At 39.2% G+C, this 19645-nt stretch overlaps 2 protein-coding genes across 5 annotated transcripts in view; one reads left to right on the top strand and one right to left on the bottom strand.

Annotated features, from left to right (window-relative positions):
• The window catches only part of suco (SUN domain containing ossification factor), a 49260-nt gene extending 41460 nt beyond the window's left edge, over window positions 1–7800 (bottom strand). For all 4 annotated transcript variants that reach the window (XM_020631790.3, XM_065956025.1, XM_065956026.1 and 1 more), the window contains exon 1: window positions 7526–7800. In XM_020631790.3, coding sequence (XP_020487446.2) covers window positions 7526–7578 — 53 coding nt within the window. In that variant the 5' untranslated portion in view covers window positions 7579–7800. The remainder of the gene's footprint in view (window positions 1–7525) is intronic.
• Window positions 7801–10115: 2315 nt separating this feature from the next.
• Window positions 10116–18728, top strand: tmed5 (transmembrane p24 trafficking protein 5). Its single transcript, XM_020631901.3, has 4 exons — window positions 10116–10414; window positions 11700–11797; window positions 12243–12423; window positions 15319–18728. The coding sequence occupies exons 1-4, from the start codon at window positions 10226–10228 to the stop codon at window positions 15535–15537; spliced, it is 687 nt and encodes a 228-aa protein (XP_020487557.1). The 5' UTR covers window positions 10116–10225; the 3' UTR covers window positions 15538–18728.
• Window positions 18729–19645: the final 917 nt, after the last annotated feature.

Raw genomic sequence — 19645 nt, 5'->3', positions numbered from 1 at the left:
AGTGTATGAGTATGCTGAAGATGAAGCAAACACTTTCTTGAACACACGTTTTAAAGATCATTCATGTCTTAAATATTGTTGAATAACTTCTCTTTATGTTTTTACAAAGATCTTGTGTTTTCAGGGTGTTTGCAAAGTTAGTGCGGTTCATTTGCGCTGATGTGAAAGCTGTCAATCAAACTCTAGTGTGGACCAAACAACCACTCAAGGTGGGTCTTGGTCCGCTTTTTCAGACATGAACCGACCTCAATCCGACCTAACTGCAGGAAGGGTTGTGTTCCTTTTTGGATAAGTCCAGCTACCTCCATCAAGTCAGCAACTTAGCAAACAGCATAGTGGTGGTTGAATGCAGAGCAGTGAAAACATGGACGAGTTTACAGCACTTTACATTTCATACACTCTACCCTTTACATTGGTTCAAATGCGATGCATACTATCCCTCTAGCTTATGGGGACGTGAAGAGAGACGACTTCTGCTTTGCTGTGCACTTATGAAGTTTGAGTTTTCCGGGTCACAGTCTGGTGTAGGGACTGTGGAGCATGCTTAGAATGCCTTTTCCAGTTTAGGTCTGGATTAAGGTATATATACCTTAAAGAGCTAATCGACCCCTTGCCACATTATCTAGGTGTGTTAGTCCGACTTTGAGAAACTTGACTTTTTTCCGATTTCAGACTAACATGTTTACATGGATTTAAAAGTCCAGTTCTAGTCACACTGACACAATAAATCCACTTCTTCAAACTGCATGGAAAGCCTTCTGAATGACACTGAAGGAATCCTAAAAACTAGCAGACATTATTAGCAGCAGCTTTTCTACTTAACAGATCGTATCTACCAGAGAGCATCAGAGAGAAACTAAATTTAAATGTGTTACAAACACAAGAGAGACTAGTAGAGGAAAGTTGAGTCCACGTTTGTTCAGACAAACATGCTCTTAATGACAGCAGCCCCACAGTCTGACAGCAAACCAATAGCTCGCTGGAGCTGAGCTCCAGGCTCTCTGTCCACAGAGAGTAACATGGCTCCGTCCTGAGGCTTTCAGTTGTTACCTTTCAGCTCACCTTCATCATGGAGAAGCCAGAAACATACAGAGACCTCTCTGTGTCTCTGTTCCCAGATCAGGTATACTGGGAGAGTGTATACTGGTATGAAACACAAACACCATTATCAATGTGACACCACTTTTCTGGACTCTTATGCACGTTGGAGACGAAACAAGGATCCTCTTACGCAACAACAGCCCCAAAAGGGGGAACTTTAACAAGGTGGGAGAACACATAGTTCTTTTAACGAGAGGATCCTCCAGCTCCTCAGTCACCTCTGAGCGAGTTAGAGGACACAGTCAGACAGAGGAGTCACAGTACTGAAACATATTCAAACCTTTACTTGTTCTCAACTATTTCACAGCACTTCTGACTACGTGTTTGAGGCATTAACCTGATGCTAAAGTTTACCAAGTCATGCCAACTCACATGTAAAGTGGATGGCTGAAATGTTTGTGCAGTGACACACAGAGGATTGCGCAACAACTGAAGCAGTGAGCTGGGAAACCCTGACCCGGCACACTATAGACCATCACACCCTATAGATCCTCTAGAAAAGGAAACAGGTTGGACAAGCAGAGCCCTGTGGTGTTCTTACACCGGACTGATGTCGAAACACAAAGTTCAAACACAAGACGAGTCCTAAGGCAACGGAAACTAAGAATCATTTCATGGAATAAAAACACTAATGACACAAAGACGAACATTTAAATGACGAGGTAAGGCAGCACATAGACAACTTGCCAATTCCTTCAAATCCCTTTTCTAACGAACTGTACAATGCATGATGAGAGACCACCACTGTTTTATTATCAATGTTAGTAACTGATTTCAAAGAACCAAAGAAATGTTCCACCACCATTGCTTACATTAATCCATGTTATTGCTTACTGTGATGTCATTTCTCCCTTCAATGCTTCTTATTCTTGTAATAAAACCATCTACACTGGGGACGCAGTTTCACCGATGCTTCAGTTTAATATCGGTACTATTAGAGTGGAGCAAAAACCTGCTGAGACGCAGTGGTAACTGCTCTGCAGTGCTTTTAAGAAATCATGTCATACCCAAACTTTCCAGTGATCAGGTCAGGAAAACTATTCCACCTTTGTACGACTTAAAAATAAAGTATCAGTATATTAAGTCTGTAAATATGAATCTGACATTACTATTATTAACATAAGGGGTTAAAGCAGTCTGGGGCTGTTTCTATGTGACATTTCATCCACATCTATGGAAACGGTCTGTAACTGTTACGCATGAGGACATAAATTGGGAGATTTTCGAGTTCCTCATAATTTTTGAGTTTATTAAGATTACCAGCCAGGGTGCACTGACAACACTTAATACATTGATCTAAAGATAGGCTAACGTGCATTTTCTTCCAACAACCAATCAATTGGTTGATTTTTATTCAACCAAGTATGTCGTTGGTTGCCTAAATCCAACAGTATTACACTTAAAGAAGTTATGTATTTAAAATCTTACTGGACCTTACTGCAGCATTCAACACTGTCGACCACACAATTTTAATTAATCGCCTGCAGCATTAGATTGGTGTTGGGGGCACAGCCCTGACTTGGTTTACATCATACCTGAACAACAGAACCTTCTCTGTAAACTTAACCAACGCCACATCCTCCCAATCTGGTCTGAGCTGTGGGATACCACAGGGATCCATCCTAGGCCCTCTACTATTTTCACTATACATGCTCCCATTGGGTCAAATTATCCAGAAGCACAACCTCTCATATCACTTCTCCGCAGATGACACTCAGCTTTATCTACCGGTCATACTAAACAATCTCGCAGAACTCGCCTCTCTTATGTCTCTGAAGACATAAAACACTGGATGGCCGATAACTTCCTACAATTAAATGAGTCAAAAACCGAAGCTGTTCTTTTTCAAAAACTTTGAAATCAAGTTTACTTTATAACCACAATAAAGCGATCGAAATCATGTTGAAATGTAGAGACATGAACAGAATACTAACCCTACATTTGAACTGTGTACATTTTTCTAGTTTTTGAGATGTTCTCATTTTAATGATGGGTGTGTTCTGATGGTTTTACATACAGTAGATATACAGAGCCTCAATGTAAACCATGTAAACCATGTAGGTCTCCTGCAGCCACTTTCACCATATGCATTTTCATCCAATATAACTCTTCATGCACTGTAACATAATGGCATCATTAATAACATAAAATCCAGCTGATAAGGTTTTAATTTCAGAAATATTTAAACACAGTTATCCACAAAAAATCTCCAACAACTGCACAAGAAAACTTCTGATTTCAACTCCTCAAACGTGGATATTTTCTGGTTTCTTTCATCCTCTACAGAAGTCTAAAAAATATCTTTAGGTTGTGGACAAAACAAAAACATTTTGGGACGTCATCTTGGGCTTTGGGAAACATTAATTAAAATTTGCTGATGTTTGATAGTCCAATCAACTAATTGATTACTCATTAACCAGAGCCTTTGTGTCTAATTTGAAATATGATAGAAGATTGAGCTGGTCAGTTGGCTGCAGAGCGTTATCATGTTACATAACAATAATCTTTCGATCGCTGTGAGCATCCTGTAATGCGCCTGTGATACTGGGACAGAGTCAGATGATGTGCAGATATTTCTCTCCTGTTCAAATATAAATAGTGCTGCACATTTCAATTATTTGTTCTGCCTCTCAGGTAGTTGACTCAATATTAAGTTAGTAAAGGATGGCATATTTTTGATATTTGAGAAAAAGTTCAGTGAACTCTGCAACGAGAACCGTAAAAAACACTCTCAGTCGATGTCTCGACACTAAAATGGATGCAAATGTGGAGAAAGTGTATGTGTGAGGTGAACTGTCATTACAGTGAAATGTGCATGCTCACTCACACGTGCACACTTTCTCCTGAGAAGAAAACAACAAGCCGTGAGCTGAGCTGGCATGCCAAACAGTAAGATCCCTGTTGCACAACAAACACACACACACACAGAATACACTCTGCTGTGTGTGAGCTCCAGCAGTCTCACAGTAAAATACAGAGGACCCAAACTTAATACATAAAAACATTAAGTCTGGACCGGAAATCTAAACATCAGGCCTGCAGGCAGCACATGGTTATTAAAACCCCACAAAGTGGTCGGTTACCAGCGGCTTCCTCATACAGAGCCCCTTTCTGCTGCCTAGGATACCCTTAGATTACTGCAAGGACTGCATTCCCCGTTTCTCCGCTCTCATTGGGACGTGTGAGAGTTGGCATGGAGGAGTGAGAGGCCGATAGGAGCACGCTAAAAATCATTTGCATTAGTAATGAAGTCTGTGCATGTTGTTGCACGGCCATTAGTTAGGTTGTGGGAAAGTGAAAATGTGCGCCAGGTATTTTAATAAAGTAACAACACCTGATCATGACAAGTTGTAACCAGGGAAGGTTTTTTTTTACTATTCATGCATTTAAGTATCATTTGATACTCCCCTAGTCCTTCCTGAATGTAAATCACTAACCAGGAACATGTCAACACCTCTGTCAGTAACCCCGGCCTGCAGGAGGGAGAGAGCAGCACCCTGTTCTTTTTCTTTGCCTGCTGTAAAGGACAGAAAGGAACGCTGAATCTTATCTGTGGAATACCTGGGCTCCTAAGAAATAATCTAATCTATGAAAATGTGATCATTCCTCAGAAAAACAAAGGTGCAAGGGTCAAAGACATAGACATCATCCATCCATGTCTGACTCTGTTATTGTACAACTAGTGCTCCTTTTTTTTTTTTTTTTTAAATACACTCATTTTTAAACCAGTTTTCATCTCTTCAGTTTATCTGAACATGAATACTATGAGAGAACTACACCAGACTGTGCTCTGTATTATTTATAGATGAGGGCGTTTCATGAGCCTCATACTTAAAACATCAGCATTTAAATCTGTTATGATGTTATGAGGAAATAAGGAGCAGGAAAAAATTTGACTTAAATAAACATAGGCTTCAAGAATGAATTACATTCATATGATTATTATTTTAGCATTGTTGGCTTCATACTAGTAACACAGGTATAATTTCCTGCAGATATTTTATCTTACGGGTAGCTAATACTCAACTACTACTGTTATTTCTTTTTGAATAATCTTCAAAAAGACATCTAGTTTGATGTATTTTTTCCAACCGTTATAAAGGGTAAAATGATTATTTCGTCTCCTAAAGAATAACATCGGACAACCAGGTTCAAAGAAGTGATAGGGAATAATCATCACACAGAGGGAGGATACATAAACAATGGGCTGGATGTGCCTGAGTATCCAGTCTGGATAATGGTGGCATGTTAGCTGGCCAGTTAATCTCATTTCACAAACCCTGCATATTGTTACCCGCTCCGTGCCTCACAGATTAAAACATTCACTTTGAGTTAATCAGTCAGATGTCCCCTCTGCATGCCAGCACTGTGGACAGTACCTGTGTGCTTTGTGCTTCAGTTTAAACAGAACTTGTTTACATTTCTGGATGTACCGTAATAACAGATCTGTAGAGGTAGACTGATCTCTTCTTCAATTTTTACAGTCACATTTTTTATCCAGTGTTAGGATATTACTAAGGATGAAAGAGTTTTTTAACCAACTATATCTCAATGATGCTGATATCAAAACTCACATACAATTGAGTGTTACAATGCTGGATGTCCATGTTAAACCTGAGCAAAAGTTTCAGCTCATGAGGTCGAGATCATGCATGTTGGTGCAATCCCAGGACAAGTCTGTAGAGGGCGCTAAAGAGCTTGTTCAGCAAATCACACAATGTATGATATGAAACCAAGAATTTCACAAGACGATTTCAAGCCTCTACATAAGACGTTGGAATCTCTTTCATAGGCTCTCTTCTCCCAGCACTGGAGAGCAGCCCTCCCCTGGCAGCCCTGCAGTGTTCTGCCCACCAAGTGTTCTAGAGAGCTGGCTAATCACAAGAAGGTGGACATGTGGGCAGGGGGGCTTTAAAGAGACAGCAGCTCAAGTATAGGCTGAAATTAGGGTTTTTATTGAAGCCAGTATGTAATAAAAAAAAAAGCTACTCTATAGGTTTCACAGACTGACAACATGAAAGGTGGCAAGGAGTATAATATGGGATCTTTAACAAAGGCTTATTCTGCAGGACAAATACTCACATGCTCCCAATCGTACGAGTATAAAATACAGTTAAATATCATTGTGGTTGACCACCATCAACTTTGTCTATTATTTACCATATATTCATCCATTTATTCACATTTGGATTATTTGCTCATTTTAGTATATGATTTCCAACACAATAACACAACATACACTATTTTCTCATAATACTGAAACACTGTCCACGAACAAACAGGAAGAGGAAGAAGACAACTTAAAATACCTCAATGATAAGTTACTGTTTATAAAAAACAGATGGCCAAGCCATTTATGTTTACCTTTTTCTTTACACAAATCATGTCAAATTAGCAATACATACTGAAACAATCAATTTAAGTCATCTAAATGTTAGATGTACCCAATAAGCTAATTTCTTATTACTTTTTCTTAATAGATTATTTTATAAACAACAACATTTTAGAAGCATTTTATATTATCATCCAGATAATTTCACAGTTTCACTGCAGATACTGAAATTCAAATTCATTTTAAAGTAGTATGAGGATATGGACTTCAATATGATTCCTGTAAAAATAAAAAAAACATATTGATACATTTCCAATACCAAAACAAAAAGAACAGAAACCCAAGGCACAGATAACTTGTCCAAGTTTGGACAACATTCATGTACAAGGCTAACAATGTCAGCATTTTGTCCACAAATTCAAAGAAATGCTTACTTCTCTATATTTCATACTAGCATTACAGAATAAATTGGCTTCAAATCGGTTGCCCAGACTCACAACACAATTTAAAGACATTAATTTGGACTTTTTGACTTTGAAAATTGACACATAATTGAGAGCATTTTTTACATGTCATTTGATTCATTGAAAGACAATATCTCGTAGTGAAATGATGGTCAGTAGACTAGATAATTTAATATCCATCAGAAGTCTTTTTCAGGGTGTCTTTGTTAATGTTAGCAGTCCACTGAACAATAACGTTTTGTGTCAACTTCACTGGTGAAGGTTAGCTAGCCATGCTGCTAATCAACAGCTGGCGAGCTAACCTACTAACCCACTAAAACCATTTGGGTAACCAGTTATGTCAAAATGGATTAAAAGGTGCTGATGCTCCTCTTTAAACGTGACAGTTTAACGGAACATCTTATCTAGCGGCGTGGTTACTATGTGGTAATGAGTTGGTAATGTTAGCAGTGTAGCAGGGAGGATTCATCCCCCCCACACTAATGACGGATACTCTGCGGCAAAGACACCGAGAAAAGCGGCCTGACTGACAGGATAGACAGGACTGTGACCGGTACACGTAGTGTCTAGTGTCCTCCTGCCTGACATGTGGTTCATGGTGCGAATTGAGGTGTCGCGCTGAGCTTACCAGGACAGGAGAGCTGCGATGAGGCACACCAACAAAACGCGCAGCCTCTTCATTATCTTCCAGCGGGGACCAACATCCTCGCTCTGTGGGGTTGTTTCTCACCTCTCACGGCTTCACAAAACACCGAAGACCGGCTCTGTGTCGGCTGAGGGCCTGCTGTGGCAAAAAAAAAAAATCCACTGTGGATAAAAACTACACATGAGGTGTGCTAGTTTTCATTGTGCGGACCGGTTGTCCGCCTCTTTTTCAGCTTTCTTATCCACTGCTGTTGACGGGCAGCTGCCGCTCGGTATGTTCAACCCCTGCTTTGCTCCCGACCAATGAAATTCAACCTGTGAATTATTCAACCAATCACAGGACACGTAGTAACAGCGTAAGCCAGAAAGTCTCCTCCCTCTTCGATTGAGGATGAGCTGGTAGCCGTGGAGCAAGACGCGTCACCTTTTTCTCAATACACTGATTACAAAATTATGCAATATATAACATGATTTCACAATAATGTGACATCATAAACGGTTTTCATTTTATTTGATTTTCGTTGAACCTTTGTAGTTCTAAGAGAACCCTCACTGAACGAGGTGTGTGGTGACTGGCTGAAGGAACATTGTGTACTTTTTTACTTCATCGCAAAACACACGGTATAAAGACTTTTACGAAAGTAATTATTTTTTTTTTTAAACTACGCGATTATAAACCTTGAGTGTTAATGTAGAAACATTATGTTACTTCATGTGTTTCCTAAACTGCATTGTTTAATGGAAAATAATTTAATGGGACAGAACAGACCGAAAAGGGAACTTGTTTTTTTGCATTAGACTTTATTTGAAAGTAGAAATGTACACGTAGTTAAAAAAAATCGTGTAATGAAAGCCTTTAGGTTGAAAATACAAGTACAAAAAGGTAGCTTATTAATAATAATAATAATAAAACAGACATAGATACAACAAATAGGATTATTAAACCTGCAAGGGTCAACATAACAAAACAGGTACATTTAGTGTAGTTTTTATTTAGTTTTATTTATCATAGTTTAAATAATAATAAAAAATAATAATATGGAGACCAAAATAATGACTTTACTGCTGCTAACTGTTCACTACTTCCTTGTGCAATAACCTTATAATTCGCTGCTCTATAACTGTTTATTTTATTATATCTGTTGTATTTATCCATTCATTCTTTGCACAATAATAACTGTACATAATCATTCACTGCACTATAACTGTTAAATTATATCTCTTCCTCTCTATACATATATATGTATACGTATATATATATATATACATATAGCCTATAGATGTCTATACCCAGGCACTGCACAAAATAATTGTACATTCATTCAGCCATCACAACTGTTTATTTATCTACTCATATGTATGTGCAGAGGCGTTGCTTGTCAACAGGCAAGGCAGGCAACTACTTGGGGCCCCAGACCAGTAAGGGGCCCCTGACGACTTACAAACCAAAGCAACGGCCCAAAATGTGAACATTTTGCAACGACAGTAGGAAACCTCCCTAACAGGGCACTATCTTACAGCACTCACTCTCGTTGCCCTGTGAAAACCAACGTTCGGTAATGAAAGTCAACAAAGAAAAATGAAGAGGAAGTATCCGTCTGTATAGGAAAGAAAGAAGAAGCGGGAAATAAGAGGAAGCGGAGTAAGCATCAGGACACTGGCAGACATGATGGTTAAGAATACTGGTTGGAGGGGCCCCCAATCTATTTTTGCCTATAGGGCCCCATCAGACTCTAGAATCACCACTGTATATGTGAACTGTTTTTGTAAACGCTGCTGTACAGAATTGCTGCCAACAAAGTTCCGTTGTGTTCTTTTATACAATGACAATAAAGAGTCTATCTGTCTAAATTCCCTGTTTTTTTGTTTTTTTTTAGCTAAATGTTTATTTTTTTAAGGTGTAATATAATATTTACAGTCTATGAGTGTAACCCAGTTTATTTCTGTAAAGCAACAAATTGGGGATCTACTTTGGGAAATTGACATTCATGAATGTAAAACTTTGAATTTAAGGAGGGGGATTCTTTTTTAAAACTTTCTTTATTCCTTGACCATAGTTCGACAACACAACAATATCATGTAAAAAAATGACAAAGAATGGGTGTTGATTTACAAAAAAAAGGGTTAGTAATTAAGAAGTAAGTAGTAAGAGTATCAAATTAAAAATAAAGATAGTTATGATGTCCTGGCTTTAGTCCTAATGGCTTTCTTATTAGCCAGTGGTTCCATCGTTAAAAAAATACATTTTCATTCATTTTTTAAACTGGTGTATATTGGGTTTCCTTTCAGACCATTTGCATGTATGGATCATGGATATGCTGATGATCATGATACTGTTACTACAGTTTTGGTACACGCGCTGAAAAAAGGAACGTCATATCCCAGAGTGCATTTCGACACTGGTGTCGAAAGTTTGCCTGCCTTTTAATGTGAATGCATACTAACTTGCAAATGCAGTAGATAATTCGCTTCTTTAGATTAGCATAAATTGGGTAAGTGTGTCCATCAGTGTTTGAAGTTGCAAATATATGTAAACATTTCTGAACAGGCGGGGTCCTGAACTTGTGACACTCGTCAGAATATTTATACAGAAGTGAAGTTTGGACGAACACAGCCGTTCACGTACAGACACCGAGGCAAGCAGCTGTAGCTTCATTTAGGCTTATTCAAACTTTCAGGCACTATGGAGGTGTCCGGGGTGGCTCTGCGTGTCCTGTCCGTGTTTGTCGCTCTGTTCTCGGACAGGTTCGTGGCAGTGGCTGGCTTCTCTCAGTCGTTGGACAGCGACTTCACGTTCACTCTCCCCCCCGGTCGAAAGGAGTGTTTCTACCAGACTATGAGGAAAGATGCCGCCCTGGAGATTGAATATCAGGTCAGATATAGCTGCATATAATCATAACTTAAAAAAAAAAAAAAAATTAAACATGTTGTCTGAATGTCAAATTAATGATATCACCTCTGGAGGGCTGTCAAAATGTTAAATACTTTCTATTCAACAAGAAATATGCCAATAATTGGTTCCCACGTGACTTATATGTGGTATCAAAACAGGTAATGACAATGTTGTTATATTGAAGTTTAATGTTCTGATATTGTCAACACCCTGACACCTGACACACGTGTTCATTTAGTCTTGAATGAAAAGGAGCAGAACGATGAAGAATCTTGTAATCCATCCCTCCTGACAAAGCACATAGGCTGGTTATATACAATAAAATAGAGACCATAAAATGATTTACTTGTCACAACAAAAACTAAAAGAACATATTTCCTCCTCACCCTGGCTTTAATTATTTGATGAAATATAATGTTTGATTTAGATTCATTCATTTCTCTGTTAAGATTGTTCCATACACGAATTCCTGTGACAGTAAAGTTTTTTTTTTTTCAGGTATTTTTGGAGCTTTTAACGTACTTTGAATACTGTTAACTACTAATTAATGACATGTCAACATACTTCAACACAGTAAGTCAGATATGGATCAATCAATCATTGAGTCATGTGAAATTGTTTTAGATATTTTCACTTTAATGTAATTTACATGTGATTTCCAGTTCAGATTTCCATCAACCATGACACCTCTAAACAGTTCCAGTTCACACCTTCTAAAAAAATTGAAGAGTCAGTCCTTTTTCCTCTGTTACTATATATATATATATATATATATATGTGTTGTTGTTGTTTTTTAAGATTATGGTTAGTGTCAACATAGTGGTTCTCATTCCCTTAGTTGTTAACCACTCTGATACACTGCCATGTTAAACACAACCATGTGTTGTGTAAGAGAGGCAGCAGGTTGGGTCACTTACACCTTCATATTCATATTGTTAGGAACCAGTTCTTCAGGATATTATTACGCTTGCAGCTCTGAACCCCTGAGATGGATTTTCTAGTGTGTCAAGGTGTCATTTGACTACAGGGAGGTGGCCATGGGTTGTGAGAGATATTCTAAGCATGTTACACATCTGTAGTGTCTACTATGGAGGACAGGCCAGTGGAGACCATGAGAGGAAAAACTAGCATTCCTCAAATTCTTTGTTTAAAAATAAATCAAGTGCTGCTTCAATCTCTGGAGAAAATATCCAGCCAAACTAACTCACAGAAATGTGATCATGTGTGTTATTTTACTCCTTGTTTTGTCCTCACCTGTCTGCAGGTATTAGATGGTGCAGGTCTTGACGTAGACTTCACAATCTCCTCTCCTTCTGGCCACGTGCTGTACAGCGACTACCGCAAGTCAGACGGCGTGCACACGTAAGTTACACACATGATTCAGGAGGTGGACTTAAATTACAGACCAAGGTTTTTAAAACTTTCTATACCTTTATATCCCCTTCCATGTCACGTTGTAAAATGTACACTGCACGACTGATGGTGCGCAATTGGCCTGAGATTAAGCCTGATTTAGAAATCTGTGGTTTGACTCTAAAGTCGGGCCTAAATCTGCCTGATATCCTACAGTGTACGCCTGGCAAATATGCAAATGTATTTGAGCAATTAAGACAGTGTGTAAGGGTTTTCTTGAATTGTTTGATAAAGAAAAAACAAGGGATTTCCCAAGACGTGTATTTTAGTTGCTATGGTATTGAAACAGGCGTTGATATAACTCGATTTGGGTTACAGTATTGTAGTTTAGAATTCAGTCTTTATAACAACCCTATTACCAAGTTGATCTCTCACTTCCTGTTCGTCCCTCCAGGGTTGAAACGGAGGACGGAGACTACATGTTCTGCTTCGACAACTCGTTCAGCTCCGTCTCTGAGAAGCTCATCTTCTTCGAGCTGATCCTGGACAACATGGACACAGACAAAGACCCCGACGACTGGAAGGAGTACGTCCACGGAACAGATATACTGGACATGAAGCTGGAGGACATCATGGTGAGTGCAACATGCTGTACACTCCACATTTGATTTACATTATGATTGTTTGTGTCAGTCACCAGTCAGAAGCACAAACTGAATCAAAGTGTTTTAGTTTGATCCTCCGTGGTAGTTTCAGACTTTGTCCCTCTCTTGTTGTCTGCCCGCTGTGACTGTTGTCACTGTGCCTCCACTGCTCATAGAGAGTCATGAGGGGCAGAGTGACCCAACAAGCTGCCAACAGAATAACACACAACCTACCTCCACAGTGGGGGAAAAAGAGAAGAAGAGCTGGCACTGTGTAGATATATTTGTTGTTCTGCTGAGAACAACAAGGTTAAGTTTTTGTGATGATCAGAGATGTTACCCACATCTGTTTCACCTCACTGTGGATGTTTCGGTTTAGAAAAATCCCTGCTAAATGTAAAAAAAAACAGTAGATCACAATCATCCTTAACTGGTTGATTTGACCTGTTTGTTGTTTAAGATTAGCAGTCACATCCACTTCCCTCGGAGTGACCGTTAGGGATGCTCATCACTTGCATTGTGTAGAAACTACGTCACTGATGACGGATTTTCTTTTTTCCTTTTTCAGAGCACATGAGTTAATAATTTCTATCAGGACCTAAAGATAATTTCAACCAAAATCTTTAAAAAGTGTATCTGGAGAAGATTACCAACCCTGCCTTTAATAGCTACAATATCTGATTCATGGTAGTATGAATGCATGGTAGTAGTAATGACAGCAAACAAACAAATCTCCCATAGTCTTTAACACAGCTGTGATCGTCTGAAAATGATCAGTAATGGTCAAATGAAGCTGATATTTTAAGGAACACAAAGCGAGACAGCCGTGAAACTGAGACTCTGAAACTCAGGGAGAAGTTGTGAAAGCACTGAGAGCTGTTTTTAAACTCCAGCTCAGTCTCACATGAGGCTGGACGGTTTCAGATGTTGGCTGAGGTCGGTAACGCTCTGCTGGAGAACCAAACTTCTCCCCGGCTGTGAGTTAGAAACCCAGACGTGTGTCATTACTACAACACGGGGCAAATGGAAAAACTCTGATGTATTCAAAGTCACAAGGAGGCTGTCACAGGAATAGAGCATGTCATGAACTGTCACCTATTATCCGAGGGCAGCCAATTGTTTCAGCTGATCCACAGCAGCCTGCACCACTCCTCACCAAGTGACCTGATCTGTGTCAGAAGTCACACAGGCTTCATTTCAAAGACAGGAAATTAAAGTTCCAGCTGTGAAGGAAGAAGTATTGTCGTAAAGGAAGCAACACATCTGGTGGAGCGACAAGAGGCGAAAGAGCTCTAAATAGACTGCACACACTGTTACTTAAAGAAAGAATATGTGACTTTTTGATCCAGCAGATGTCTGGATGTCCCTTGAACACCAGCAAAAAACCAAAACTCGCTGCATTGTTGTGTTAGCATGCTAATGCTAGCGCTCTTTAGTTTGCTCGTATCTTCACGCTGCATGTACATTTACACGAAATGACTGTAATCTAAAAACACTTACGTGACATTCAAATAAGCAGTGAGTACAGTATGTTATTCTTCTTTTCTCTAGTCCCTCAATTAAACAACTTTTATACACGAGGGGAGGAGTCAGCCGGCCGTCCTGGCGATGTAAACAAACTGAAGATAGGACTCAGAAAACATCACAGACAGTGGGACTCGGGTGTTACACTCATTGTAGACAGTCATGACTCACAGAGTGATTTTCAGAGGATATACTTGATTTCTATTATATTTAAGTGTGAAAAATCACATACTCTTCCTTTATCATAATCCCCAATTCATCTGCATGGGTTACCATGTCACCTGCATCATTCTGGTCATCCAGCTCTTCAGAACTTTTCTTTCATGAGACAAACTCTGGAGGAGGCTGAAACATGTACGCTAAAAACTCTAGAGTCATGGACTCTGCTGCAGCTTCAGGGAACAAATCAGGGAAATCTGTTTAGACCGGCAGATTTTTAATTAAGATATGGATACTTGGAACCAACGATTGAATATTTCTATCACACGATTCAGGGTGACTATATATCTCAGTAATGGTATTTTGTCTCATCCCATGTTATCATGATTCAAGGTATCAGAATCAGAAATACTTAATTAATCCCAGGGGGAAATTCATTTGCTACAGTTGCTCTTAAACACAAAATATCAGTATTTCAAATGGAATCAATATCTAAGGGCGCTGCTCGTGTAGCGAGCGGCAGCAGGTGATTGTTTCTTCATAAGTTTTAAGACATTTCTCTTCTGGTGACCCTGATGATGGTTTTTATTTTTGGTTTTAATGATGTTTTATATAATCTTGATGCCAGGTTGTCACCTGATGTCTGCCTGTATTTATATCATTAATGTTTGATGTTCATTTTCAAGTCTGGGTCTATGTGCTTGTGTTTTCTGTATGTCGTCTGTTTTTACCTGGCTGCAAAATACATTTTCCCTCGAGGAGGGTTAAGTTGAAGCCTAGCAGTTTAGTTGTTTTGTTGTACAGAGGCAATAATCCTTAACGCAGACAGGTTTGACCCCCTCTTTGAATTCTGCTGCATGTCATTCCCCATTCTCTCCCCCAAGTTTTCCACTCTCTCCATTATCCTGTACTATAGATGAAGGAATAAAAACACATTATCTTTTTTCAACTACTAATTATGTGAAAAAGGAAACCTTATCAGACTATGTTTAAATCTGATCAAATTGAAGTTCTCTGGAATTAAATATTTGCTTTTACCAATTGTTCTAACTTTGCTGATATTACCAAAAACATCTCAGCTCCATCCAGAGGACTGAAACCCTGCATCACAATAACAGCCTCATCAACGGTTTTGAATGTAGTTGTGAGGTCTTCTTACTGCTGTCTGTTTCCTCAGTCTGACTTGGTGTCTCCTCTCTGCAGGACGCCATCAACAATGTGAAGGCGCGTTTAGGGAAGAGCGTGCAGATCCAGACGGTGCTGCGGGCGTTCGAGGCTCGCGACAGAAACCTGCAGGAGAGTAACTTCGACAGGGTGAACTTCTGGTCGGTGGTAAATATGGTCGCCATGATGTTGGTGTCGGCGGTTCAGATCTACCTGGTCCGCTCGCTCTTTGAAGACAAGAGGAAAGTCCGCACATAACACCACCCGACACGGAGGGACAGAGAGAGAGAGAGACTAACTCACCTGCACACAGGAACCTTTGGGAAAGTTTTTCTGCATTTCTCATTTCTCATTTCTCCTGACTTTTAATTCAGGAAGTCATCTACACACACACACACACATACACACACACATACATACACACACACTTAAACTGACATCTGGAGTCCACACTGTTGTTGCTCTGATCTTCAGCACACTGGAGTCAAAGGGACACTGTGATCAGTCTGTGATCAGGAACAGAAACTTATAACCACTTTACAAACTCTGTCTCTTTGTCTCTCCTTCCTTCAAAACTCGTGCATTTTTATAGCCTTACTTGAGCTGCTGTTATTCTTCCCAGAAAGTGACAAAACGAGCACGTTTATGATGCAACTATTTTTCTATTGGAGTCTAAAGTTAAGCATTCAGCTGCCAAAATGTCCTTTTTTCTAGGACATGTTTTATTTGAACTAGATGAAGAAATGATCCGCTGTCTGAAGAATTGATTTCTGCCAAACAGGAGTGGTGAACAAGTTTGTGTAGGTGTCTTTGTACTAAGCCTTTTTTTGTTTTTTGTCTGTCAGCGGCCTTTTGAATATTTCTCCTGTTGCCATCTTGTGATGTTTGTCAATAGTACAGTTTTTCAGATACAGACACTAACATCAAAATGACTCGAGTAAATCTACGGGTCAAATACCATCATTTTCTGCTCTGACAAAATTCAAATGTTTCTTCCTCTACAAAGTGTCCAATTGTAGTCAATGGGAGTCAATAGAAGCGTTAAGTGTTTTCCTGCCACACACCTGAGGCATTTTTTTTCAAAATGTCATGTTAAGATGATTTAAAAAAGGTGAGATTGCAACATAAAGCGGCTTCATGTTAAGAATCAGGTTTTCTACATAACTCTTAAGAGGAAACAGAGCGTTATGAGAGGCCTCGAGACAAGCTGCTGCTAAGTTAGCTTAGCTTGATTAAGTTTCTCAGCTGAATAGTTTAAAGTGAACCGTACCAGGCCATGCAACAGGTAGAGACCGGTTTTCAAAGTCTCAATACTTTGATTCTGTTCTGTTCCTTACCACGTTTTTTTTTTTTTTTTTTTTACAAACCAATCTGTTGTTTTGATTATTAATAGAATCAAAAAGTACCAAAGTTTAAAAAAATCTTCAGATGTTTAGTCATGTTTTTAGCCATAAGCTGCCGCGAGGGAAAAAGATGGGGAGCAGCATCCAAATTGCACAATTAAGATGGCATGTTAGCATGCAATTAAGACAGTGTGCAGGAGTTTGCCTGCAGTCTTTGGTAATTCAACCAAGAAATTAAGCACAGTTGGTTGTCTAGGACTTCTATTTTTGTTGCCAAGGTAATGATGTTAGATTTTTATTAGAATCATATTGAGGTTTAATCATTTGGAGTTTTGACAGCCCTGTAGTAATCATGTCCTGTCTATACAGAGTTAGTAAAGTAGTTGTTAGATAATAACATATTTCTTTACAAAGCTAGAATTGCAGAGGTGCTTGGGATCTGCAAATATTTAAGTCTAGGTATCAGAATCTGTACCAGGAAGGATAAAAATCGTCCCACAACATCTCTGGAAGAGTCAGACTTTTTTCAGGTGATTAGGTTCAGCTGAGATGGCTAAGGATGCTGCTAACAATGCTAACACTGCTCCTTAGCACTTAAAGTACCCTGAAGTAGTAGAAGAAGAAACTGCTGCCCTCCTCTCCTGGTGGCCCAAATGCCACCTAGCCATGCCTCACGCCTGCTGGGTGAGGGTCAGAGGGTTGGATGGTGGAGTGGGGGGGGGGGTGTCCTCTTACAGCCACCTACTGTGTGAAGATGTTCAGCTGCCCGTCTCTCTGGTGACAGGAGTCTATTTCTATCCTCCTGACACCTGCAAGGTCATTACCAATACTGCACTGCACTCTTTCTTTTTGTTAATTCTGCTTTATTTGTTAATTCTTTTTTTTATTTTCAAACTAACATGATCATTGCACTGCCTCTGACGCCACAGAACAACATGTTTTCATTTTCTCGGAGCATCATTTAAAGTATTTTTATGAGGGTTTTCTACATTCTGTCCCGTTGTGTGCGTGAAGTCATTTTGTTGTATTCAGACTCTACAGTGGCCTGGCTTCATGTGTCTTTATTAATCCTGAGCACAGATGAAACAGATGGAGACTCCATGTTTCCATCTTCAGAGTTTTCCCTGCACTGTAAAACAAAGATACAGCGAGTCTAATCAATATGAAGATTATGGAGGCCCTAAAGGGACAAGGTCTACAAAATTTAAAAAAAAACAAGTTAAAACTTAAAATAAACGCATCCTGTGCACAAGAGGACAGTTCTTGTGCTCTTGAGAAAGTTTTAGGTGCTCTCAAAATCATTTTCTGATACTCACAAGTTGTTTTTCTTGAACACTGAAGTGTTCTTGACCAAGTGCCACAACAGTTTTAACATGTGCAAGTACACGTTTTATATGTTCACAATGTTTTTTCATGCACTTCATTAGAACATTTCTTGTGCTCTTGGTAAAGTTGTTTTGCCCTTGACAAAGTTGTAAATGCTCATAAGGTTTTTACAAGTTTTTTTATTTGCACAAGAACGTTTTACGTGTGCACAAGAAAGTCTTTACTGCGCGTGAGAACGTTTTTCATGTCTGAGACGGTTTTACATGTGTAACAGAGAAGTTTTTTGAGCACATGAGAAAGTATTGCATGAGCACCTTAAACTCTCTGAGATACCTCTGGCTCACAGAGATGGGATAAGACCATTAAACTCACCTCATGGTATAGAATGGCAGAAACTTTCTGATGCACAGGCAAAACTTTCTCATGGTTACTAGAAAACTTTAATTTTTTCCAGCCCATGTCCCCGCAGGGTCTCCGTAGAATACAACAGCTTAATGCTGGACGTGCTATAAAACCAAACTTTACGCAGTCTGTCTAAAAATGTCATTTTTGTGTGTTTTTTGTTCCCTGCAGTTACAATCAGGATATATTTTTTAAAGTATTTCTAAGTTACTGAGAAGGGAATTAGTTTCTGATTTAACAGCCACACAGTTTTACAAATCTTTTCTCCTCTCGTGAAGCAGCATTGAGGACACAGGGAGTGTGACCTGTATAAGATATTTATATGTCTAATGTCCTGTAGTTATGAATGTGTATAAATTAAACATTTCCTGACCTCTGTGTTGTGTTGTGTTCTTAATGAGCTCATAGAAACCTGATTTATACCTGTTGTACATGGACACAGCTCGTGAATAGTTACCTGGATGAAAACAGCGCCTCCTTCAGGTGTCTTCATGACTGAGCTGCTGCTTTCTTCTGGACCTGCTTCTGCACAGGACGGATGATGAGACACTCTTTCAGAGAAGCCGAGACTCCGGATGAATACACACACTGTGCAGCGAAGCTGAAAGGACAGAGAGGATGAAGTTCTCACCTTCTTCACTCATCCTCACAGAGTGAAACTTTGATTTAGGATACTTACGGGAGGATCGTACTCTGTGACAAGGATCCACGAGGACATGATGCTGCCTGCTGCTGGAGAAAAAGATGATTATGTTAGAGCAGAATGACAACAAATGTGTGAATTTTTTGAGTTTTATTTTATCCTGACACCTGCAGAGTTAGAATCTTTTATCTGATTTTGTCCTGTGAATGTGCAGTTACACAAGTTGTAAAATGCAAATAACAAGGAATCTGGTGTGTCGACATTTTTTTATGCTGTCTGCAGCATGCTTTGAGCTCCTTGTCTTACACAGATCCTATAGCAGGGACCATATAAAATAACATACAATTAAATCATCCCTTTTCTCTTTTATTAGTTTGGTGTGCTTTTGTAGATCTTAAAGAGGAAACATTATTAGCCTCATTCTGTTTCATTACTAGATAAACACTCTTCACAGAAATTTTAATTGCACACAAAAAATATATGAAAACAACAAGATAGGTTACAAAAACAAAACAGGGAAGAGGTCAAGCAGAAGCTTATTGTGTGGTGGCCCTGAAGGCCAACTGCTAAAACAAACAAAAATATTTTACAAAGAAAACAAAAATGTAATGAAATGAAATGCAAAAACTTTTGTGAAAAGCAAAAACATTAA

The sequence above is a fragment of the Labrus bergylta genome, chromosome 6 (assembly GCF_963930695.1).
Source record: "Labrus bergylta chromosome 6, fLabBer1.1, whole genome shotgun sequence".
NCBI classification, from domain to species: domain Eukaryota; kingdom Metazoa; phylum Chordata; class Actinopteri; order Labriformes; family Labridae; genus Labrus; species Labrus bergylta.
Note: the sequence above shows the minus strand (reverse complement) of the source record. Positions and strands in the feature narration are given on the sequence as shown.

Bases quoted from the DNA above. Each gene is read 5' to 3' on its own strand.
- tmed5 (XM_020631901.3), top strand. From the start codon at position 10,226: ATGGAGGTGTCCGGGGTGGCTCTGCGTGTCCTGTCCGTGTTTGTCGCT. The intron at 10,415-11,699 runs GTCAGATATAGC...ACCTGTCTGCAG, and splicing joins CCCTGGAGATTGAATATCAG to GTATTAGATGGTGCAGGTCT. The intron at 12,424-15,318 runs GTGAGTGCAACA...TCCTCTCTGCAG, and splicing joins TGAAGCTGGAGGACATCATG to GACGCCATCAACAATGTGAA.